Here is a 26,383-nt window from a genome sequence, read left to right on the forward strand (position 1 = left end):
TTCAAGATATGACAATTAGTGTATTGTTAATGTGAGTCATCTAGCTAGTGATTGCCATGGTAACGAACGAGTTACTTTTTCAATCTTACGTCCTTGGGGATGATTGTGACACAAGTGGACACGAGCTTCGGGGGGATCACAATGATATGATATATTATTTTTGGCTATAAAAAGGGGAATTAAAAACAGCAATTGCATTTGCTGTTAAAAACAGCAACAGCGATTTCATGGCATGATATTATATACAATTAGTGGTCATCCATATATTCTTTCCATGACCTGACGTCATGCACTACTTTGGGAACCTGTTTACCATCCGGCTCGAAAATATATCAATGGGCAAGCTTCTTCATTTAAACAAAAATATGTTTATGTAAGAACTGATATCTGATATATTGTAAATAGAAGTCGATATTTAGTGTGTTTTCTTCATCTGTTCACGTTGATTACATGTTTTATTTAATTAGCGTAACGGTAAATTTTACACGCACTCTTTAGGGAATGTCGCAGTAGAAATGAGTGAAGCAGCCGTGGCAATTTATGGCTGTTCGACTGCCCTGATTATACCCCAACTTTCACATTTGCTGTGCTGTTTATTGTATTAATGTAGGAATTGAAGGTATGTGTCTGCAATAGTTTGACATATTAAGATCTTTGAAATAGCTTTTAATTTGCATGTGCATCACGCTATTCACAGTATGTATTGCTTCAACACAGTGACCCTCTGCGAGTTAGAAATCGCATTTCAATCATTTGACGTTTCTCGCAATAAGATATCTGGAAGCTACGACATCGTTATAAAATTGGGCTGTTGTGTCAGGAATGTGTGAGTAGTTGAGTCAATAATAGATTATCGATTTCTCACATTGCTTTAGTTTTTGTTATCACGGAGGAACGTGTAGCATCATAATAACAACAGTAAACAATCGCCTAAATTCCAGTCGTAATATTGCGTTATGAATGATCTGTCAAATTTAGCGGATTGTGATAAATTGACATCAGTAGGTCCATGTATATACGTTGTTATATATTGTCGCACATCATTAGTTTTAGTGTTTTATCGAGTTACAGAGCTGTATTTCTACTTTAATATCAATTAATGTGTTATTTGAGTTGACCAAATTAGCTTTTTGTGTGTGACCTCAATAAATCCTATATGTGTGTTAATCAGATGGATCACATTTAGCATAACCATTTATCCAGTTTGTAACTTCTGTTGTATTATAATTGACATCAAGTTATGAATGTGTTATGTAGCCTGTCTACATTGTGATTCACTTTTGTTGTATTTAAAATATTTCATCTGTGTTTTCTCAGGATATTTCCAAGATGTGACACAACAGATGGCCACTCATTCTGCACGGCATAATATATCAACTAAAAAGACTACGCTTGTTAACAAAATGATGCATAGAATGGTGACTCGTGTTTACTAGAAAGTCTTCAGGGATGTGTGTTGTTTGTGCTGGGCAATGGAAGCAGGTCAGAAAGGGGCAGATAATTCAGAGTTGGTCTTATCAGGAATTCCCAAGATGGATACGTCAGGACTGCCATTGCCCATTATACAAGCAGCTGATCTGCAAAATTGTCAGGCATTTCCAGATCAGGGAACATCTCTTTCGTATGTTTTCCCCACGATTCCGCTCTCAATCAATGCTTCCATACCACTGCTCACAGAAGGACTAAAAACTCTTCCAGTAGTTAAAGAAGAAAAAGGGTTAAGGCAAACCTTTGATCCTGTCACAACACAAGCACTGCAAGACATTGTTAATTCAGGTTTATATGTACCATTCTCAAAAATGTCCGATTCTAATTTTACACAGAATAGTGACAATGGAAAAGATGTGAAAAGTGGTTTTGAAAGACAAGACATGCAGACAGTTGGTGGCAACCTAGCTGAAGATAAAGGCATGTCACCCCTAAACATTTTAGTGGTATCATATCCTGACACCGGTCAACAGAGTCCTTCTGTCACTCAAGCAGGAGCACAAGGGCTTCGTTTTCAATCTGCAGGTGGTGCAGGGGATGCCATGTTGAGTGCTATAAACTACAACGACAGCGACATGCTGCCAGACAGTGCCTTTGATATGAATGCTGCAAATTCTGCTCCTAACCTGCCACATTTAGATGATGGAATTCTTGGCAGTATGGGGAACCCAGCTCAGAATATCCGTTTGACAGAGGGCCATCCTACCCATTCATTTGACTTATTTGACAGTAACGTGCATGACACATTGTCACTATCACCTCAGCCTTTCTCGGATCCAAGTTTTTCAGTTACAGATACAAGTAACTTAAGTGCTACAACTGGGGATTCAGAAGGTGATTTTTCTTTCAGATTCTATATATCATACTTTATCACATGTAGAAATATATACTTAGACCTGGCTAAATTAGTTATTATGGATTGTCTGCTGAAGTTAATATGCCAACATGGTGGAGATCTTGTGTTGGGTGACAGGTTTGAATAGATTATAGCCAATTATGAAAATAGAAATCTGTTGTAAAATATATACTTAACATGCTTAAGAATTCAGATTATTTTGAACAAACTGTTTATGTTGTTGATTATAATTCTTGTAAGTAGTTGTGGGATGATACACTGATGGTATTAGCCATCCTGTCTGAGAAAACGATGGCTTACACACCACAGATAACAGCACATGCAAGCGTCTTGAGCAAGGTATCATGACACATATCAGATTGCACAGTTGGTGTATTGTCCCAGTCCTACTTCTACATGTTCTAAGGCATAGTAAAGTGTGGATAATAGTTTATGACTGCTATTTTATTTTATACATTAGCATATTGCTATCATTAAATGTTTGTGCGCATGTGGGTGCAAGCACCATTGAAATATCCTGAAACACTTTGAAAATGCATGTTAAATGTTTTTGAATATTTGGCAAAAGGGCCACAAATATCAAAATAAGTTCTGGGTATTTACATAATTTAGGCATGAGATATTAAAACAACATTGTCACAGAGGTCCAGATAAGCTTTTGGTATTGTGGGTATTTTACCCATGCAATTTAAAATCATTGGGTATCAGTAATTCTTTCGAAATATGCAGAGTTACTTCACAATATTTTGATGATGCGCACAAGTTATATTTTTGTAGCGTATCTGTAATGTTAGTTGCGTATTTGATACTCTTGTATTATATTTTACTGTGTATTTCTGCATTTCTGATGTGTATTTCATGCAGATACGCAGCTTATCTGGAGCTCTGTTGTCATCTTACCCCTGTGATGTGTTTGGAGATGGACTTGAACACAAAAACAAATCTTTTCTGATTTCGAGCTAGAGCTGATTATGCGTTTTCATTGTGTGTCAGGGTACCAATTTGGTTTTACTTTTGCATAGATAATAGTGAGAAAAATCAAAATCTAATCAAGCTGAGGAAAATGTGTGATTGTTCACATTAAGCTAATTCAACCTGTTGTTTGTTGTCTGATGAAATGATACAAACCTCACCATGCTGATAATCCTTCATGCATATTGTACAACTAAAAAATTATTTCATAAAGTACAGGTGCTGCTGCTTGTTTATTTGTTTAGAATATTTCAGGAACTCTTGGCAAATGTTATCTCAAAATTGACTTTCAGCAGGTAGTGGTGAGCGGCGGCAGTCTGTGGAATCTCCTACTGATGGTGCTAGTAAAGCCAAAGGTAAAAACCGCCAGCCCAAGGCTCAGGTGTCTCCGTCTAAAACAATGATACAGTGCCCCACCTGTAACAAAGCTTTCAACAACTCCAGTGCCTTGGCTAAGCATCGCCTGACACACAGCGATGAACGCAAATATGTTTGCTCCGTCTGTCAGAAGGGCTTCAAACGACAGGATCATCTGTAAGTTTTGTGTTTATATTTTCTGATATTATTTGTTTGCCGTACATATGAACAGGTTTCGATCTGATATGGTTGTACTGATAGTATGCATATTTTAACATGTTTAAGATAAGAGCTTGATTTCTTGTAGAGTTCTTGTAGAAGCAACCTTTAAAGTTTAATTATTAAGTAACTTGAGATTATTGACTAGCATTGTACCTGCATGACTGTCTTTTTTAGGATTGTTATCTGCATTCAAACCATTAACTTGTTCGCTTCCAACTTTGCATTTATCTTTGCAAATGCTACATAGTTTGTAAATTATTGTCAGCTGTTCGATTTATGGTTATCTTTTCGTGGATCAGTTGCAGTTACCATGGTTACTGATGTTAATGCATCACATGTGCTTAGCATGACTAGTGATGTAATGATACACTTTGTCATTGGATGATTGGTATGTGAGTGATTAATAATTGGTCTATCATTCAATGTGGTCAGTTAGAATGATTGTCAATCTGCTGTCATGTATGATTATACTGAACAAAATGTAAAAGAAATTGAATATGTGATTTCTTTTGTAATTTTAAACATTCCAACTAGACAATGCAACCACCATGATCATGTTGCTTTTCATAACTTTTTTGATAAGAATGTACAGTATGTAGATATTTTTGTGATACTGGTAAACTGGGATCCGTGAAGACTCGGGTGGGAGTTGGTCTTCAGCAACCCATGCTTGTAATGTAAGACTAGGAGGCAACTAACAGGTTCGAGTGGTCAGACTCACTGATCAGGTTGATGCAATTGTGTAGATCGATGCTCACAATGTCAATCACTGGATTGTCTGGACATTAAAAGCTGGTACTTGTTATTACCCGGCCTGGTGCTAAGCATTAAAGGGCTAAAACAAGGACTGGTCGGCACAGAGTCAGTATACTGTGTCTGAGTCGGGTAATTACACTCAAAATCTGGTGAAAGCTCTTGAATTTACCATGAAAAATATTATTTACAAGTCATTTTCATATCATGAAACCGTTCACCTTACATGTACATGTATCGATGCATCACTCTATCATCCATAAAGGAGACGAAAATACTTGCGTAACCCTCACATAATCCTTGTCGTGGGTGTGGGTTTTGTGAAGCATGGCACAGGTTAACCGTTAACCTGTACGATGAGTCTTGTTCTGCTGTAGAGAATAGCACTGCACTGAGTTTACCATGTTTATTGTTTTGTACACACAAGCCAATTTTTGTCCATTTGTTCCATCACTGACTCCTTGATCAGAAAATCCCCTTCAGGTGCAGCTAATTACCATGACCACAATGAACAAAGGGCAGCTAGTTCCTGTTCATTAGGGGTACTAGATGTTTCACTGCTCCACTTGGCTAATGATGGGTTCAGTTTCATGTCAACAGCTTGATCATGTTAATGGTGTTTTTTTCTTCTTTATTCTTCTGTTCAGTGCATGTGCCAATGTTGTGATGGCTGCTTGGTATTTCAGCAATGGTCACATGATGACACATCGAGAGAAGAAGCCATACCAGTGTCAGATGGAGGGTTGTGAGAAGAGCTATTGTGATGCCCGATCTCTAAGGCGTCATCTGGAGGCAAACCACCACCAGTCACCTGAGGCCATTGCCAACAGTGTTCAAGCCAGTATGGCTGCAGCTGGTATTCCTACAACAACCCCTGGAAAACCCCGACCGGCCGAGAAGCTGGCCGTGCAGGAGGCTGTGAGTCGGATGCAAATGGGGGGGTCCCCCTCCTACAGCGCCAACACCACCCCCTCACCTAGTCCCAGCTACACAAGCCCCAACCCACAAGGACAGATATTCCAGTTTGAGACCCAGTCTGGTTTACCGACCACTGTTGTTTCCACACAACAAGCTACACCACCCCAGGACCAGTCCTGGCAGGAAAGGGCTAGAGTGTATGATTTTGTAGGTAAGGTCTAAGTAGATAGATACTTTATATCAAGCCTTTTACAGCCTCAGAAATTTGGTTATTTTTCAAGACTAGTGCAATGACACCTTACTTCACTAGTCCTCACTGTCCTGCATGAATGAGATAAAATGTTTACCGTTTTCATTTTCTGTCAGTTTTTGTTCCAATTTGTAGCATAATTGAGAACTGGTTCAGAATCATAGCCCTCAATTGCTGCTTTTATGATGTTTTGCATCATTGGATTTTTTACTTGTCATCAGCTCTATTTAGTAGTCTTCGACTAGCGTGAATTTTGAAGGTTGTTTTTATATTTTGTTAGTTGGTTTGCAATATCAACCAACACAATTTTGTGGCATACAGGACCCTTGAAGCAATGTAATTCATAGCTGTTTAGAGGGCAATACATTCTTTAGAAATAATAATCAAAACCCTGAATGTTTCTGATGACTGACTGCTGAAACAAGTGTTAAACCTTCTACTTACAAATATCTCAAATGTCCTGCCCAGTGAACAGTAAGTTAATTTAGAAGTTTGAAATTTAGGATTATTTTTGCTGCCACCTACATTTAATTTTGATCCAAACATCATGAACATTGGTCATGTACATAGTCAAGTTTCTAAACTAAATGTTAGCCTATACTGGGGCCGGTCAGGTGTTGTATCACCAAATCAGGGCCCGGTGATACTGCCTGGATCTGTGGTTAGTCATGTGATGTATTGTTTAATGACAATAATAATATAACTCTATGGTTACACTTCAAGTCGCTGATGTTCGCATTTCTCTCTAACTATACCTGCATTCCTCCTGACTTTCATATCTTTGAGTTAAGATTTAATTTCGGTCAACTTCAGTGTATGCATGATCAGATCATGTATCAAAATTGTTTTTGCTAGGACTCCAGTTAAACAGTTCCCAATCAGACATTTTGTACCCAACTCTCTAGACCTACAGCGGGTACCCAGGTAGGAAATGTAGACTCATCCCAGCTCTAGCCTTTACCCTGGAACTAGGTTCTTGTGTGTGTCAGGTTTCAGGCAATAGATTCTCATTGGTTTACGAAAATGGGGTTCTTTCATGCAGTTGGTTATGTATGGTGTCTGAAAACCCAAAGGTTGTAAAGTCCAGGACAGCTGCTTGTATTTGTTTCGCTTTTCTTATTGTTGAAGGCACCTCAGGCTCCAGTCAACCCAGCCCTCATAGCGGGGATCAGTCTCCCGGGTATGCTGCCCAGGTTAGCCCAGTGACACCAGTCAGTCCGATACCCCACAACCAACCCACCAGTCCCCTCACGGGACAGCAGCGACCAGCCTGGTTCACCACAACACCAACACCACAAACCGAGAACAAGAATACAAGGTAGGGGAGTTCAGCATACAGTATATATGGAGAACTAAACATCACCTTTCCATCATGATATCGGTATCAGGGTATTCAGGGGAGATAAGTGATGCATGCAGCCGTGATTCTGGGGACAAGTTGTGTGTTATGTAAAACTGTTTGGAACAGATATCGTTGAGTGATAAGCCATTTTGACAGCCCTTTCTTTTTCCGTGTGTTTTAAAAGAGGAGATTGCCCTTTCATGATAATCATAATATATCAGAGGATAAGGTGTGACCAAGGGAGATAAGTCTTGTAGGCATTCACAATTTTGCAGATTGCACAATTGGCTGCAATGAAATTTTAAATCAGTGGTATGTCAGGCAGGTAACAATGAAGTAAGAAAGGCTTATTGCATGTATTTGTAATGTTGTATGTTTACCTTTTTACAATTTCACTGGTTGCAAGTTAATGTTGATATTCTTCTATTTTAGTGAAGAAACCAAGCCACCCGTCCAGTGCAGCATCTGCCAGAGGCGGTTTAAAAATATTCCAGCACTCAATGGTCATATGCGTCTTCATGGAGGATATCTTAAAAAGGTTTGTTAATTTTATTGTTAATTAAGTTATCAGAGTATTGTATTTCTAGATCAAAGACAAGTCATTCAGTGGGTTAGTCTTCATTCAATGGTCCTAACAGAACCCTTTTGTCATTTTGGTCAAATGTGAATACTGCTTGTTTGCTATTACGAGTAACTCAAAATATTTTTATCCCCGGGGGCTTCAAATTAAGATTATGCTGTATTTCTTGTTCTTTTTTTCTGTCTTCTGAGGAAATGTTTTGTTTGTATATGCAGAGTAAAGAAGAGAAGAAGGCGGCTAAAAAGACTGAGATGGGACCTCCTCCGCCCCCTTCCCCAAGACAGACTGTCGCCACAGCCAACCCAACACAGCTGCAGGTCCAGATGAGTCCAGTGTTGCCCAACATCAGCCAGGCATTCCAGACACTGTCCACAACACCAGAAGTGAGCACCAGTCAGAGTACATTACAGGCTTGTGGGCTGACTACTGTCACTGTGCACCAGGGTCAGATCAGTCATGACAGTCAGCTTCTTAGGCAGCAGCAGCCACAGCAGGTCATCCACCAGCAGCTTCAGCTTCATCCCAATCCACAAATCCTGGAAGAACAAAGTACTAATTCCATAGAAGAACAAATCAAGAATCTTCAAGCCCAAGCGTTCCAGCAGCAACAACAGCAAGATCAGTTGGCCGCAGCCCAGGATCAGCTTCCATCTTCACATGCTCAACAAGCCGCTCAGCAGATCCAGCAGTTGGTTCAAAGCGTGCAAGCAGACCAGCTGCCTCAGCTTACTGTGCAACAACTTGAGCAGCTGCAGCAACATCCACCTCAACAGATACAAGTTCAGCAACCCTTGGGACAGATTCATCAGTTACCCCAACTGTCACCACAGCAGATAGAGCAGCTGCAGCAGCAGCACTTGCAACTTGGGCTGCCAGCTCAGCTCCAGGCGACCCAGCTTCATCAGCTCGTGCAGGAGCATCATTTACACCAGTTGCAGCAACAGCAGGTGTCCCAAGCAGAGGTAATCACCACCCATTCCCAGCCAATCTCATCTTCTCAACAGTTCATTCAGCTGACACCTCAGCAACAGCAGCAGCTGCAGCAGCTGGCGGAGATCACACACATTCCTGTGCAGGAGATGTTGGATGATTCGAAGGATAGTGCAGCAGAGAAGCAGCAGCAAATACAGCAGATTCAACAGCATCTGGCAGCTGTGGACCAACAGACTGCTCAGAGTAGCGGCCAGCAGAATCCCTTTCCTCAGAATGTAGAGTTTACATCTGCAGGAGAGGTCCAGATTGCTCAACACCAGTCTCAGGACTTACCACAGCAAATTAACTTGGATATTGCTGCTAGAGACTTGCCACCAAATTTGGAACTCCAGCTGCCACAACAGTTATTGCCCCTCCAGTCTCCACCCATAACACTTAACTCTGTGGCTATACAGAGCAGCTTGCAAAATGCACTCAGTTTAGTGCCTCATCTTGAACAAAGACAAGTGCTGTCAGGCAGTGGACAGACCCAGTTCGTCAGTGCCCCACATCTGACTACAGGGCCAATATCCTTGTCACCTGTGACAGACAACCAAGAGGTGACTGTTGCTCAGCTACTTAACAGTATGGCAAACTTTCAGGAGGGTCTGTTACTGCAGCCCACGAGTCAGACACAGACAGGAATCCCCAGTGACATCTCAGTGATGCAGAGTCAGCCATCTGTTACCCTTAACCAAGATAACTTGTCAAATATTCAGTCAACTTTTAACCCTCTCCACATGCCACAGTCTGTCTCAATTCAGTCTCTTCCAACACCACAACAAATGTTGGACAGCATTACCTCAATGCCTCACTTATATACTATTAAATCAGAACATTTACCAATGGACATTCAGAGTTCAGTCTTGGGAGAGGGGAGCATGGCTCCAAAACACAAAAGTGACTTTAAGCCTATTGTAGAGCAGAATAGTGAACTTAAACGTAGATTGTCTGCTGATTTAGATAGAAGCTGCTCTCCTAAGAAACTGTTAACATCACAGAACAGTCTTGCTATGCTTCTCACCAGACCAGGTGGTGATAGCTTTGCTAAGCCATCACTGACTAAAGACTTGGATGCAGTGAGCAGGGTTAGAATGAGAAGTAAGTCAGGAGATGATCACAAATTAAAAAGATCAAAAAGTGTGGATCACACATTCATGCGACCCAGAAGTCGCACTGAATCTGAATCAATATATAGACCAAAAAGTAGGGTTGATGACACAATTATTGGGAGAGCTAAGAGTCACCCTGACGACATGCTGTCCAGATCTGATGGTGCTGGTGTGTTCAGAAATCCAATGTCCGCCAGTCCCATGAAGGTGAAACGAAAACATAGACCAGCACCCCTGTTTATTCCATTGCATCTGAATAGCTTCCAGAGTCGACTCCGCTCCCCGCGTCTGTGGGATGGAGGTGATGGGCGACTCCGAGGTTCCACCCCTCCACCTTACACTCCACCGCCTATGCTGAGTCCTATTCGAAGTGGTAGTGGCTTATTTTGGACCTTACCGGGTATCAAACCCATCACTCCCAGATCTGCACCAATCACACCGAAGCTCTCTCTGGCTAACAGAAGAGGTAAGTAAACATTTAAGGATTGTTTTGTATTATCATGTTCTCAGCACTCATGTTTGATTTAAAAAAAATATATGATTGTTAACAGTTATTTTTTTCAATATGAATGCACTTTTATGAGCTAAATTAAGTAAAACAGCTTTTAAAGGATATGCTCTGAAGGTTTCAAACTGGTTTTAGTGAGGACTAAACGTAAACAATTGTTTTAGCGAGTCATGGGCACAAGCCTGAGGCCATACCGGAGGTTGTTGAGGAAGAACAAGAAGAGGCTCCACCAGAGACCGATATACAGCCGTGAGTAGCTGTACCTTTACATGACAGGCTTGCAAAGTGGCACAGGTGCTACAGCCCAAATAAAGTGTCAATAGTTAAGGTTGCATTATGACTCCTTAGAATTACTATAGATTTAGTAGATGTTTTTCATGATGACCACTGGTGACTTCATTGAGTTACTTTCTATCACTGTGTGTGTGTCTCAGTATGTAATATGATTGATAACGTGGTAAATATGAGACTGTCCCAGTATGTGATTGATTGACAATATGGTAAATATGAAACTGTCCCAGTCTGTGATTGATTGATAACGTGGTAAATATGAGACTGTGCCAGTATGTGATTGATTGATAACGTGGTAAATATGAGACTGTCCCAGTATGTGATTGATTGATAACGTGGTAAATATGAGACTATCCCAGTATGTGATTGATTGATAACGTGGTAAATACGAGACTGTCCCAGTATGTGATATGATTGAAGATGTTGAAATAAGACTGTCCCAGTATTGATATGTACATAAAATGCTAGTTGTTTTCTTTTTGCTAATTGTCCATACTTCTAGGTCAGTGAGCATATTGTGTATATCTTCTTATCTTTAAGTTCACCTGATGTTTGTTATAGTATTTCTAAAGTGAGTATCTCTGTTTCAGACATGTCAATGTTGGAACACAATACCAAGCAGAGTTACCAGCTTATAACTGTGAGTGCTGATCGTTATCTTGTTTGTAGCTGCACTTAGCAATATTCTGGCGATATCAGACAATTTAGTGATTGATATTACGATCAACGATCTTGATACGCAATCACCAGATCCATTGAATCACCTCTAACGACCAGCACATGTTGCTGGGGACCAATCTCCACATGTCTTTGAAGGGGATGGGGATGGGGATGATAATGAGATCAGTGTATTTGCGGTTCACTACCAAAAGACGTTAAAAGATGGGTCTTGTTGTTACTCTGCCTTGAGCTGTGCATTAAGGGGCTAAAACAAGGACTGGTCGGCTCAGGGTCAGTATACTTCGTCTGACTTGGGTATTCATGTTAAATTGCGGCATGGTATCTAAGTAGGCTAGCACTATAATATTGGCATTAGTCTCCTAGTACTAGCAGCCACACACGCATGCACGTCTCTATATAAGTGCAATAATCTTGAATGCAACGTTAAACCCAATTGGATCACCTCTCCTCTTTATAGCTCTGCTGCTGTAATTCTTCACACTTTTATAATTTGTTTTTCAGCTGATCGATCTAGAGCAGCAAAATGTGTGTTTGGAGAAGACTTAGTGTGGGAACCTAGGGGAATGGGGTCTAACTCCGATGAGGATGGTAAGTCAATCATGGCTGTATGTTTTCCATTTGTAAGCCAACGTGAAAAATACATTTTTTTTGTTTGCATGTAGTGAGGCGAGAGGTGTCTGGGTCTGGGTAACTTAGATGTAAAAGTACCTACTTCAGCTACTAGGTTGCAAGTTTCTAAGGGGTGGTGGGGTAGCTTTGTGGTTAAAGTACTGACTTGGCTCACTGAATGCCAATGTTCACTTCCCCACTTAGGTAAAATGTGTGAAGTCCATTTCTGGTGTTCTCCCATCCAAATGTCGCTGCAATATATCTAGAAGCGACATAAAGCCATACACTTTATGAAAGTTTGTAATTATAGTGGTATCTGGTCTTTTTAGGTATTTTTGACATTTAATTTTAAATCATGTTTTACTTACATATGTTTTATGATTATAATTATGATGTTATACACTAACTTGTTTTTCTCTCCAGTGCAATATTACCAGGACTTTGCATGCTCTGCAGCTGTGAAGGGCAATGGCTCGAATGTTGAATATGCTCTGCATCTACTCTACCTTTGTGAAGGAAATGTGCAGGTATTGTCTTTAGGCATGGTGATCTGTATTGCAGATCTGGAACATTGGCTTACCATAGCAATGACCAAGCCAGGTGTAGTCCCAACACAGACTGACCTAATTTCTCATTATTAAGGCCTAATGGCTAAAAGTACAAATACAGTGCACAAGTAAGTTTATGAAGCGTACATAAAAGTTCTTGCAAGGGACATAACTGCAATTTTACATGCTAAACACATGTTCTGAGTAAATAGCAACCGCTCAGATGTTCCTTTGCTGCTGAGACTATTATATTTACAAGGTCTTGTTTACATAAGGACGAGCAATGTTTAATAAATACTTACTATGCAACATTAGATATTTTTCCCAATTTCTCATCTTAAATTTCAACACCATCAAAAATTGTAGATACACAATCAGACTCCTGTACAGAAGACCCCCTTCTTAGCAGGTTTATTTTCAAATTGTGGAAAGATATTCTAAACTTACAGAGAGCCCTTATTAAAGATTTATCGTGTTAATTTTTTTTTATCTATTTCTGGTACCCCTGTGATATAATGCTGAAAACTGGGGAAAACATAATCACTCCCTATAGGAGACCTATTTATAATTCAGCATGGATATGACCATGTGGGAATTCCTGGTTACAGCAGTCTCCTAGCAACCAATGCTGGTCGTAAGAGGTGACCAAGTTGAGTTGGTGGTGTCTTGGTTGATTGCGTGTCATTGCACCCCGACTGCATGGATCCTTGCTCACAATATCCATGAGTGGATTGTCTGGTCCATAATCAATTATTTACAGGCTCTTGCCATATAGCCGGAATATTGTTGATTGTGGCATTAAACAAACGAACATCGACTTGGATATGTGCAGAATGAGTACATATATATATCAGTTATACTGCATGTCTTTTGCTTAGTGGGGCGGTCGGGTAGCCTAAAGGTTAAAAAAGCATTCGCTCGTCACGCCGAAGACCCGGGTTCGATTCCCGACATGGGTACAATGTGTGAAGCCCATTTCTGGTGTCCCCTGCCGTGATATTGCTGTAATATTGCTAAAAGCGGCGTAAATCCATACTCACTCATTCACTCACTCACTCTTTTGCTTAGTTAAAGGCAGGTTAGAATAATGTTGATGAGGAGCCTATATTGAGACTTCTGATATTCTATTAATTGTTAGAGCTTCTATGTAGCAAAGTGTGATACCTCCTTGTCTCTGATTTAGAATGCAATGTTGATGCTGATGGATGACCCACCGAAGTTGCCGAGGAACCATGGAATATCAGCTTTCAAGTATCAAGGTATTTGTGATATGTGACCCATCTTGTTTGATGAAAATAGGCTCTGAGGTGACAGGAGGCTGTGGATTGGCCAAAGAACTGTATTGGGATATATTTTGATATATTGTGATTTATTGTGATACAGGTATCTGTATTGCTATACCAATTGCATTATATTGGGAGCTAAAGTGTTCTTACAGTGATTGACACTGATTGTACTTTCAGATCCTATTTTCTTGACACTAAAGTAAATAATACTCAGCATGGTCAGTTGCCACCATTTTGGAGTCATGGATACAGGGGAGATTAGAATGTGAGGGAAAAATCACTTCCACGTTTCCACCATTGTCAATCAAGTTTGAAGGGAAACATCACTTACGATTGAACGATACAAATTCATATCTTTTTAAACCCAATATAACAGAACAAATACATGTCGCATTTGGCGGTATGCCGGATTCACCAGGCAGTCCTATGAATCACAGCAATCATGGAACAAGGGGAATGCAATCCAGACAAGCATTTTTACAACTTTACTTACAGTCGACATATTGTTTTGAAGGCATTTTCAAACCCTTTGAGGATGCTGACAAAGTGAAACAGCATTTTCAAATTAGTTATTGCTTTGTCTTGGTTTGCAATATTTTGACAATGTTTTTTTTGTGTATACATCTAGAATCTGACCCATGGACATCTCAGGAAATTGAGGCCTTTCACCAGGCGCTGCTTCGGTTCAGCAAGGATTTCTTTGCTGTTTCAAATGAGGTTTGTATGATATTGTTTACTGCTTGATATGAGGTTAAATGATAGATAATATTGGTATCAGTGAAAAAGATGTCCCCATCTCCTGCCTTCCTCCCACATACGTAGCTCATATTTTCTCAAGTTTGTTCGCTGGAATTCCAACAACTGATCAATATCGTTCTTCTGAATGGGAGCTCAGCATAGATCTAATTTCAAACTTGCGTCCACATCAGAACTAGCCCGAAATAAATATAATTAGGTTATAGAAACAGTTAGAAGAGAATGTTTTCTTGAGAAATTGTTTGCTTGAGTATCAAGACATGTTGCAAGGCAGTTGTGTTTGAGACAGCGCACAAGGCGTGTCCAACAGGACTCAATCTGAAACTGCATATTTTTTTAATGCTGCTTTGTTATGATTATTTGTTATTTATGTTTCTAGGTGAAAACAAAGAACACAAAGCAGTGTATTCAGTTCTACTACCTGTGGAAAAAAGTTTGTCCCGAAGATTACAAAAAGTTAAGATCACTGAGGCGTAAGAGAGAACAGGAAGCTTTGTACAATCTGAGATCCCGACCCCAGGGAGAGGAGCAGCAACAGCAGCAGCCTCAGCAGCAGCAACAGCAGCAGCAGCAGCCACAGCTGCAGCCTCATCCTCAGCAGCAACAGCAAGAGGAGTCAGACTCTGAGGACAGCATCTCTGCCCACTCTGGAGAACCTAATGTAAGTCAAACATTAACCCCTGCATACTTGGTAACACAGAGTTAGACATTTGGGTAATACTGTTGAGCGAATAACCCTCATCAGGGCATGTATATAACAGTCATTGACTTGTGCTCTGCTTCTTCACATCTTTCTTGTCTCATAAGAAAGGCTTTCAATTTTGAGATGGTGATCATTTGCATGTTACACAGTTTTATTCAGCAGCGCACATGACTATGATATTTTATTTGAAGACATAACCTTTTTTGTATGTGATTGTTGACTAAAGATTAACTCTGTTATTCATTGACCTTTGGACTCCGGATAGGGACTTGTATTTTCCAATATGGTCTACCACACATACAAAAGATTATGCACCCATGGCATCATCTATACTCCCTTGTGAAAGGGAGATCAAGTTCATTAGCTATCTACATAGTTTTGAAAAAAGAAGTCAAATATGCACATATTCATTTTAAATTTTGTGCACCAGACCAAAAGTATCTCCAATATCATATATTTTGCAGTCTGTCAGGTAATCTAAGTGTTTCTTCCACCAATTATACCTGTAATGAAGTCATTAACTGAGCGTCAAGTGAATGTTGACAAATACACAGGTGTAGATTATACCATGAGACATGGATGACAAGACAGGTGTAGTAGTTGTTGTATTACATGCAGTTACATGTGTACTGAATTTTATTTTTACAAAAATTTTACGAAAACATATTTGCTGTATACAAAACTCATAATTGTACATATACATTTACACACGCAGACGAATTTGCAAGGTGAAAAGTTTAGTAAGCATCATCCCGTCAAATGAGAGGATTCAAGGGGATTCCCCCTCTCTGTCAACAAGGTTTCTGCAATTGCCCCCTCACTGGTCCAAAGCCCAGTTTGTTGGGTCGTGGAACCAATTAGCATCCGATGATTATGCAGGCTAGTTAAAATGTCGCCAAAGATATGACTAAGAGTTGGGCATTTAAATCAAGCCCTGTAAACATGATAAAGTGACATGCTATGATTGATCAGAATTGGTAATCACGATGTTCATTATCTACAGCGGAATACTTCTGGTGTGAGATATAGAATATTCAGGAGATAATTTTTTCGGAAAGCTGGTCATGATGGTTGTGTGTATGTCTCTGTGTAGTATGTCTCTGTGTAGTATTTCTCTGTTTGGTGTTGTGCGTCTGTGTGGTGTGCCATGTGTAGTGTGTCACTGCAGCAACAGAATTTGGCACTAGTCCTGTAGTCCTTGCCAAACTGTTCAATAGTTAAGGTATCATATGGCTCATAGAAATTTGCCATTTGAAAGGGTTTTGCTACCGTATTTTCTTGAGTATAGTGCGCACCCATGTATAATGCGCACCCCCCTCTAGCGGGTTCAATATTTTGGAAAAAAAGAAATTTGAATATTATGCGCAGAAAAAATTTACACCGTACCCTTTCAGCGAAGTCCGGCAAACGAACGGGTGCTGAGAAACTGAAATTTGAGATAAAAAATCACCAGACATGTTTATTTACCATTTAAATAGTATTTATTGTTCTGCTAGGCATTGTTTTATATCTAGGGATTAAGATTACCTTGTGTATTTTCTCGTAAACTAAGCCGGAAACAGCAATCAGCTGTACACACGTTTTCTTGGAATCGACCGGTGATTCGGTCAAGACACACCCAGTGATATAACTTTATAGGATTTTTAATGCAAGGATCGGCAACAATTGTATCTGAAACTATTTTATTTATCAGGAATAATATATTCCATTATTTTCTTAACCTTTAGCCTGCTGAATTATTTTCACACTTCTTACCCCTGCCTGCTGGATTAATTTTAGCATAAGGCGCTCTAAAGAGGGTGGGTGATTTCAAACAGTCAGTGCCTCATTAAACAAGGGCCAATTGAAGAAATATTTTGCACATTTATTCCTGATAGAAAACTACACAATTCTATATAAAAATATCCTGGTGTTTTCAATCATACCAAGGTTAAGACCAAAGCGAACACAAAATTTGTTAATTTTCTTGAACTTACCTGAATTGCGTTATTGAAGGTGGTTTGCATTTCATGCTAGGAACCCTCTAATATCGTAACATTTTTGCAAATTGATTTCAATAATCATATCTCCGATATCATAATTTTAATTGAGTAAAAATTCGGGATTTATAATCGGCATATATCAGCGCGATGGTAAATTATGAACCATTTCAGTGAATTTATTATCTAAACGTTAAACAGAAAAATAACTTAATTTTCGAGGTCATCATGTCGGTTGCAGAAATACGAATATTCGGGTTAATCTGACGTGTCATGTTATAAAATTTGCAGGAAACATTAAATGACTTATAAATATTCACTAATCCTAATTTCAAGCGTTTTGGTTGAATATTTACGATATACAAAAATAAACAACCCGTGTCATGATGCTAGTAGACGTCCTAAAATCAAACATGGCGCGCTTCGCCCGACCTCCGCATAACTTATTGCTATTTTAATATCAACAAAGTTTACATTGCCTTTATAAATATAACTTGGCGAAAGTTGACGATCTTCTCAATCGAAGAATGTTTTATTCGTCATATTCCAATAAATATGACGAGAGAAAAATGAAAATAAAGATCGTGAATTCTGACAGCACTATTTCAATTAGTGCAAAGGTCACCGGATGTGATGTCACAGACAGGGGTAGTCTGCTGATAAGCTTTCGAAACAAAACAATTACAGTAAATTTTGAAATAGTTCGCCTATCACATACAGCAAAAATATAAGTCGATACACAGTATCAGTAATCACCACTAACATGAAATATAAATGTGACTTTGACGATATAATTCGCGTATTAGTTAATCCGTTTTACCTTGCATGCTCCCGTGACCCGGAAACGGTAGACGATAAATCAACATGCCACATGCAAGTTTCTCGGTATCTTTTATTTGAACTTCTGTTGATATCTAAGAATCACCATTCAATGTTGTGAATATAAATGGGACATGATTCATATTTCTGCGATGTACATGCTGATAAGTTTCACTACAACAAGTGTATCCCACGTAATACGTCTATGGATATCGTCGATCAGCAAGATCACCCTCAACAACAGGTGCGCGAAAATGGGCTTGACAAAACGTGTTTCAAAATAACATCCCCGCGTTGCTGAAAATGATAGGGTATATATAAGCAATAAAATTCTACGTACATATTTTCGGTGTTAGTTCCACATTACATTTAGGATAGTTTTCCTTTCGGGAATACATTCATAGATTCTAGCATGATTTTAGAACAGTTTCACGAAGGATTTCTAAATTTATTCCCAAAAAATGAAGACCACCATGATTGCGCATTGATGATAGATTTGTAATTGTTTAATTATTTACAGCTTTTTACAGGTTTTAAAATTTTAAGTTATATTTAATAGTTATTTTTCCCACAATGATGGTGTGTGGGGACAGTAAATATTAGTCTTTGCATCAACACAGTGTAACTGATCAAACTTCAATTATTATCTTTAGTTTAAACATATTTATTCAACAATTATTATCTTGCACTCTGAAAATCAACTATGTGAATAAGTAACTCTCTGATGTCATCATTTTAATTTTAGTATTCCATGAATAATGATTAAATCAGATCCTTAACATATACATACTAAACTCATATGGACATTAATTTTGTGCATTATGTGGTTTGTTTCCAAATAAAACAATTCTGAAATATAATTTAATAGGAATTAATTTAATTTAAATACAGTAACAGTACATGACATTTTTGTTTGTTTAATCACAAGAACCATGGTGGCACATAAGCTGGTAAGTTTGCCATAGGTTTCTTAGAAAATGCTATCTCAGTCTTCTGGTTGGAATGAAAAGAAACATGCCTGTGTACATGTTTACCCTTGCCAGGTGTATTTTTTCCAGTCAGCCAATCCATTACTTTTGTTCACCTTATATGGTCTATTTTATACATACAGGTACTGCTTCCAAACTGTTTTTTCTTTGTATGCAATCACAGTATCACAACTTCCTCAGCTGGTGTGTATAAAAGTTCCCCTGTCATCATGAAAAAAGAATTATAAAGGAAAGTCATATTTACATTCAAAAACATATCTGTCTTTCCTTGAATACTCTTTGTCTAAGTGCCAGAAATGTAAGTGTCATAAAAAAAATTAAAATTTTTTTTTCATAAGGACTTTTCTTAGATAGACCTAGATCTAAGTCAAACCATGTGACTAGTTAGGTAGAATTATAACCTTATAAGCCCTCATTTCTGAGGTGTCCATATTTTTCACATTTTTAGGACTAAACGTGATCCGTGTAGATCTGCCTGTTTTGTTATGTAAAACAATTTCTTGTCTTAAAAAATGAGAAAAGGAATCATTCAGACGAATTTTTTTTATCCCATTGATTCACGAAAATCAGTTGAAATGTACAGTGGTGACTTTTGTACCCAAAATTTCTAGTAATTTGTTACCCAAATGGGTATGTGATTTTGTAGATCTACCTAGAATTATTTCAAAGATATACATTAATTTGGTGTCTTAAACTTAACATAATATCACTTTCCTATCAAAACAATTCATTCTAACTTAGGTTTAACCAACTTAACTGGCCTCTCCTTCAGTGACAATACGTCAGTTTTCTCTCAAAACTAAACAATCAATTTCAAGGATCACAGTCATAATCATATTTGGAACTTGATGAAATATTTTATTATGTGTTCTGTTCATCTACATTAAAACATAAATATAATTATAGATCTATTGTCTTATTTTCTTAGGTACAAATTCACAAAGTATTTTGGGTACAATTTAATTTGTTTTGGGTACAAAATCACACATACATATAAATAGGAGCCTAGAATCTATATATATTTACACTACCTCGTTGTGTACCAAAATGTTATCGGTTCAGAGGACGGGAGGTTCTCAGAAAGTTTTCAACAACATCTTTAATATTTAAATTGTTCTTTTTGTAATGTTAGACAAATAACAATATTATGTTATTATTATGGCATATCAATACGTTGGATCGCTCTCCGTTGCGCTCGTTTATAGAAAATATTTTAAAATTAAAATCATCGAGCGTGAAATCCATTACGGTTTCGGATTTAGACTTACACATTTTATGGCGACAATCACGAAGAAATATGAAACAAATAAGAGTGAAGACTGCTCTCCAGATCAATAAATAGTAAATAGTTGACGAAAAATAGTAAATTATGTATTTTCTTTTGAATTGGAATCTATTTCGGAATTTCTTTATGATAGCTTACCAACTTTTGCATATTTTGCTTCCATGTGTCACATGCGGTACGTGCTTCCGGTTTCAGAAATGATAGCTAAAATTGCAAGTATTTTGATTATTTCTCGTAAAATGCATTATTTTGCTATTGAATGGTTTACCTAGAATGTATATCAGTTCAGATTTTGCGTATCATCCAATATTTGTCATTTTTCGCAGTGTTTGTTGACTTTGTTCGACTCAACAAATCGCGAGTTAGGCCACGCCCAAACGTATCGCTGACGTTTGTCGGCTTGGCAATGTGTCGGAAAGTTTATCAAACGAAATCATTTGCAAACTCTTTAAAAATGAAATTCTTTTTACAAAGATTTATACATGCGTGTCAATAATTCTAGAAAATTAAGTTAGATGTAACAAAATGATTGTAATAGTCTAACGGGATAACTATGCATGTGGAGTTGTTTGTTTACCGCCGTTGCCATGATCGTACAAGTTCCATCCAATCGATGATGTTACGATTCAGATTGTTTTTGTTTACAATTAATTACACCGAAAGTTGCTAATTTTTAGAAATAATGGAACATGAGTGTTTTCCTTTCGTCAGCAAACAAAAAATTATGATCGAATAGGAAAAATGATGAAATTATAAAGAAAATATCGGACTGCATGCCGCTCAACGTGAAGTGCCAAAAGTCAACAATGGCCGTTCCTGGTAGATGTGTGCCGAGAAGTTTGGCCGAAACTTTTTTAACTCGCGATATTTTCTTTTTGAGGTAAATAAATGACTGAACGTTTTGATATTGAGCAAGCTGAGCATTTATGCATGTCATACGTAATTTAAATGTTACGCAAAGCCTTCTTGGTAGATAGATATGGCGAGTTTTATTTTGGGGTGTTGTTATGCTATTCGCCTGTCGAATGGGTTCGACATCAGATGCACGGGGATCGACACCTCTGTCGAATGGGTTCGACGTTAGCGTGCAGAGCTTTAATTATATGCAGCCTTTACTAAACATATTAAAAATAATAATAACCCTAAGCGAAGCAGCTGATCGCTATTCCCGGGTATTATTTTTTACATGGAACATGTCTGACCAGTCACCGTCAAGGCTCACGCGCACGTGAGCACGTGAGCGCGAGAATTTCATGTTGACATAGAATCGTCAAACAAAAACAAATATGACTTTTAACGAGTCAAAGTATGTCATTTATGATATATGTATCCATTCTCTGTCAACTAAAGTTCGTTTCAAGGCGTCAATAGCAGTATTCTGACCGTGGTTGCTGTTAATAACGGTGAGTTGTGCGATCTTCCGATCGCTTCACACACGATTTCGCCGAAATTAATAAAAACAATATTATAAGGAATTTTGAATAAAATTAATGAAGTAAGTTACAAACATAAGTCCAGAAATACAAAGGACACTTTTTATAGACAGACAGTGTAATTACATAATTATTTTGCGTACTTCAGTATGGATTTGTTGACATGGTATTTCCGGTGTTTCGTGCTCACGGTACGTAATGTCCTCCATGGGGGAAAAAAACATCCAAACTCATAATTCGTGTATAATGCGCACCCCCTTCTACACAGCTGTGTTTTTCCGAAAAAAAGTGCGCACTATACTCAAGAAAATACGGTATATGCTATCCATATAAAGACTGGTGGACTAACAATGTTTGTTTCTATCGCTGCACCGGGTGGTGTGTGTAGTGTGTCTCTGTGTGGTGTTGTGTTGTGTGCGTCTGGTGTGACATGTAATGTTTTGTGTCTCTGTGTGTTGTGTGTAGTTTGTATTTGTGTGATGTGCCATGGTCATGTAATGTGTGTCACTGTGTTGTGCCATGTAATGTCATTGTGTGGTGTTGTGTGTTGTGCTTCACTGTGTAGTGTTGTGTGGAGTTGGGTGTAGTGCTGTGTGATGTGCCATTTAATGTGTGTGTCTCTGTAGTGTCAATGGGTGATGTTGTGTGTAAGTATGTCCCATCTGGACTGTATCTCGTGTATTTCCAGGAGATAAAGTCTGACCTTGAGAGCTCTTCCATGTCCTCTTCCCCGGCCCCAACATACACCTGTGACTACCCAGAATGCAATGCTGTGAGTTTCATGTCATATTCTATTAATTTTTTGTTAATAACCGGTAAGAATGTCTGAGTATGTCATAAGATAAGTTAACAAACTAGGCATGGTAATGCCTGCAAACCAGGTTTCTCAGCATGCTCAGTGTTTGTATTTGACTGCTGTTTTCTCATTAATTTACCCCATGATGCCAATTTCTTTTCTGAAATGTCAAACCTGCATTAAACCAAACTCACTGGCTGTTTATTATTGCACACACTATTTTTCTGACAATCTTTTTGCATTAATACAGAGGTTGTGTTATCTGATTAAGAACACATCAGAAAGAAAACCTTCTGACCAAATTAATGTCTTATATACTGGGAGTTGTTTTTCGACTTGTTATGAAGTGATATGACACAGAATCGCCACTGCTCAGTTGCAGCCGCTTTCTACATACAAGTTGATTTGTGTATCTCTTAAAAGTGTCTACTCCCTTAATAAGTACTCCAGCATCTGTTGTCGATCACATATGTGACCATCTTCCTGAGGTCTGGACTTTCACAGTCAGTTAACTCTCTTGCCTCGGGAAGATGATATGTGACTTATGTTCAGTGGTCATGAAGTGTGATTAGCTGCTTATATCAGTTGGTTAAAACTGTAGTTAATATGTTTTGGATAGCCCATTAATCAGATTAAGGGAACTATTCACACACTATGGTGGAGAGGTGAAGCGTCGACCACATTGAGGTCAATAGAGGCATCTATCTGCATGAAGGGTCAGTGTGACTATTGCCTTGAAATATTCAGTTTTGATGAAGATATTATCAGTGATTATTACAATTACCATCAGTGAAACACTGTATATTTGCCAGAACAAAGATCTTTGCATACGTAAAAAATTTCAGGTGCATTGATCCCCAAGTTGATTATCACCATGATCGCATCATGCATACATTCCAAGAATCTGCGTGCCTCAGATGACATGAACATGCTTTGGGTTTCCTTGATAAGGATATATTTACCATGCTTACATATTACTGCTTAAATAGTACATATGTTAAAGTTAATATTGTTTCTCCAAACTGCGATGTGCAAGTTTATCCTCTATTTCAGATCTTCACCTCCAAGCAGGCCCTGAATGGCCACTCAAGGATGCATGGAGGGGGACCAGTAAGACCTCCCCCTCCATTCCATGATACTATGCCAGAACGCCCTCAACCACCACCTCCACCACCACCCCATCCACATCCACATCCACATCCCCACCCCCCTGTCCAACGCAAACCTCGCCCTGCCACACCCAGCAAACCACCAGCTACAGATGGCACTGGAGACATCTTCCCATGTAAACTCTGCAACAGGTAAAGTCTATAGTGTTTTCTTCTGGTTTCAGTAACAATTGTGTTATTTATTTGGTTTGAAATTCCTTGTATTTTTGTGCCAAAGCATGCTTAAAATGAGGTCCCGATTCCGAACACAAAAGTATATCATATGTTTGCAATTTAAGTACCTTGTGCAGTTTGTGTGATGTTTGTTATATGATACTAGCCGTATATGTTTTTTCACAACAAACACATCAAAACCCTTAATGAACGGAATACTTCACAAGATAAAATTGGAGATTCTGAAATTGAAAATGATATTCGACTCTCAATGACAAGAACATGGGCAAACTTTCTGAATTGCAGCTACTTCATATCTAGCAAAATTACTAACCCTGTTGCATCATCTAGCCATGTTAACATGATGTGAAATGTTTGTGGTTTACAGAGTGTTCTACAAGGTGAAGAGCAGGAGTGCTCACATGAAGAGCCACAAAGTACAGGACAATGAGAAGAACAAAGCCAGAGAATTAGAGCTGGCTAAGTTGAAGGCTGCAGCAGAAGTTCTTTGAAATCTGCTGTCTTCTCAAGACTTGCCTATGTGACTACATGACTACTCTGCAGATGTTAAATGCTCATCTCTGTATGTCTGGAGGATAGCAGATTCATGATTACACCTTTGAATGTGGGAAACCTCATGAATAGGTAGAATTAATTGGGTTACTGAATGCTGAAATTCAAACAGGGTATGTCAAAACAGCCATTCAGTAGATACAATTCTGAATCTTCTAGTTGGAGCCTAAGAGTTAAGCAGGAAGGCTCTTTTGTGTCAATGGCTTGCTTCCCATGCCACAGGTATCTACTGTACTCTTGGATCTGCTGTTCCATGGATGCAGTTCTGGAACTGTGTAGTGGCTTGGTGTCTTCTGAACCTTGAAGAAGTAAACAGGTTGGATAATCCCACTTCAGTTCATGATGGCAGCTTCAAGATTTTATTCTCCTTGTCTATACATGACAAAGTGTGCTGGAAGACCAGAAGCTCAAGTTTGTCAAGGGACTTGAAGTTCTATAGCTCATGTGGACTTGCTGCACTTGCACACTCACTTGTCATGGTCGTGTCACACAACCAGTTATGGCCTCATATCATGTCAGCTCCTACCATGTTTTTTTATGATTGTGTACTTTCTGAGCTTTCCTTTTAGATAGCAGAACATTTTAGAAAGACCTTGACAGTAGATATGTTTGAAAGAATGTTTTATACGATGTTCTTAAAAGTTTTAACTCATGTGGTGCTTTATTATGACCCAGTGGCTGTGATGTTGGGAGTGTGAGAATGACATGGTGTGACACCCTATATTACACTGTTAAGACATGTGGAGGATTAACACTAGGCTTCTTTATGAAGGATCACATACGTTGCATTACAGCTACACCATGCACACCACACCACACCACATGTCTGATGTGAATATAAAAACATGTATGATTCTAAAATTTAAGGCTTAAGAAAAAACATGTTATTGTTATGTACACTGTACAGATGAACTTTTTATTGATACATGCAGACTAGTACTAAATCATGGATCTGATGGGGGTAAGTATAAGGTTTGTTATGGCCTGGATTAAACATATTTTTATAAATTATGAATCAGATAAATTAGGGACAAAATGTGAAAGATGTGTGGACTTATATTTGAAGAAGAACAGGGATGAGCATGTGCCATAACTCATGTTGAAGTGCTAATATTCCACTCAATTCAAACTGATGGAATGCAATGAGAGTGCTATAAATAAAATTCTTTTTCAATTGGGGAAAAGACATGTAAGATCTCTATGATGATTTTAAAGTTATTCTTGATCACAAAGTTGTCTCTCCCTGTCTCCTGTTTCTCAGAGAATTCCATTTTCAGAACCAAGTGTACCATCAAACTATGTTGAAGAGTTATTGTATACATGGTATATAGTATTCTATTTCCTGATATCCATAGAATGCTTGTCAGTGTAAGATTCTGCTGCAATGAAATATGGAACTTATAAATTGGCTTTCTCTTGACAGTACAGTAATCTTGTAAACAGTATTCAGATATAGGACTGAGGGATAGCCTCTCTCACTACCTCATGTGTTGGCCAGTAATATGCCTGTTTTTGGATAGTTAGACTGCCATGTTTGTTACAGATGAAAATACCCATAGGAGGAGGCAGCAGGAACGTTATCTGGGAAAACTGCTTTGGAATTGCTTTAGTGATAACTTGAATCAGTAATATCTCATTATCTTCTTTAATCATCTTATTATGAAATCATTTCTGTCATGGATGAAAGTATTCCCTTCTTCAATATAACAATCAGTTAACTTAATGCAGGACACAGAAAATCCAATGAGATCAAATGGCAGTTTTCTTTATGTAAGCAGTATTAAGTACATATTACACTAGGTGCATGTACGGTTCTGTGAACTCAAGCTGGCCTCATGGAGTCTCTGTCTGCCATTGTATTGCTCACAATGGTGTATGTGTGCTCTGAAAAGCTATTGGTTGGAAATGTGCCAAATGTTTTCTACATTTCAATGTCCACATCTGTCTTTTTTAAGCACCTAATATATTAGATTGACACTGGCA

The 26,383-nt window shown here is 38.5% G+C and overlaps 1 protein-coding gene across 5 annotated transcripts; it reads left to right on the top strand.

Moving 5' to 3' along the window:
- The first annotated feature begins 307 nt into the window (after positions 1 to 307).
- LOC139444013 (transcriptional-regulating factor 1-like) lies at positions 308 to 25,217 on the top strand. Of its 5 annotated transcripts, none has more exons than XM_071224912.1 (17): positions 308 to 373; positions 1,318 to 2,322; positions 3,610 to 3,850; positions 5,335 to 5,777; positions 6,945 to 7,134; positions 7,591 to 7,696; positions 7,954 to 10,288; positions 10,495 to 10,579; positions 11,212 to 11,261; positions 11,804 to 11,890; positions 12,335 to 12,438; positions 13,643 to 13,718; positions 14,374 to 14,462; positions 14,881 to 15,162; positions 22,398 to 22,481; positions 23,559 to 23,806; positions 24,216 to 25,217. In XM_071224912.1, the coding sequence occupies exons 2-17, from the start codon at positions 1,473 to 1,475 to the stop codon at positions 24,337 to 24,339; spliced, it is 5,394 nt and encodes a 1,797-aa protein (XP_071081013.1). In that variant the 5' UTR covers positions 308 to 373; positions 1,318 to 1,472; the 3' UTR covers positions 24,340 to 25,217. The 5 variants fall into 5 exon arrangements, with proteins under 5 accessions (XP_071081013.1, XP_071081012.1, XP_071081015.1 ...); XM_071224911.1 differs by lacking the exon at positions 308 to 373 and adding an exon at positions 413 to 619; XM_071224914.1 differs by lacking the exon at positions 308 to 373 and adding an exon at positions 413 to 619 and having other exon boundaries at positions 3,613 to 3,850.
- Positions 25,218 to 26,383: the final 1,166 nt, after the last annotated feature.

Source organism: Haliotis cracherodii, unplaced genomic scaffold, assembly GCF_022045235.1.
Source record: "Haliotis cracherodii isolate W230 unplaced genomic scaffold, xgHalCrac1.p SCAF_5, whole genome shotgun sequence".
NCBI classification, from domain to species: Eukaryota; Metazoa; Mollusca; class Gastropoda; order Lepetellida; family Haliotidae; genus Haliotis; species Haliotis cracherodii.

Bases quoted from the DNA above. Each gene is read 5' to 3' on its own strand.
- LOC139444013 (XM_071224912.1), top strand. From the start codon at position 1,473: ATGGAAGCAGGTCAGAAAGGGGCAGATAATTCAGAGTTGGTCTTATCA. The intron at 7,135-7,590 runs GTAGGGGAGTTC...CTTCTATTTTAG, and splicing joins ACCGAGAACAAGAATACAAG to TGAAGAAACCAAGCCACCCG. The intron at 7,697-7,953 runs GTTTGTTAATTT...TTGTATATGCAG, and splicing joins ATGGAGGATATCTTAAAAAG to AGTAAAGAAGAGAAGAAGGC.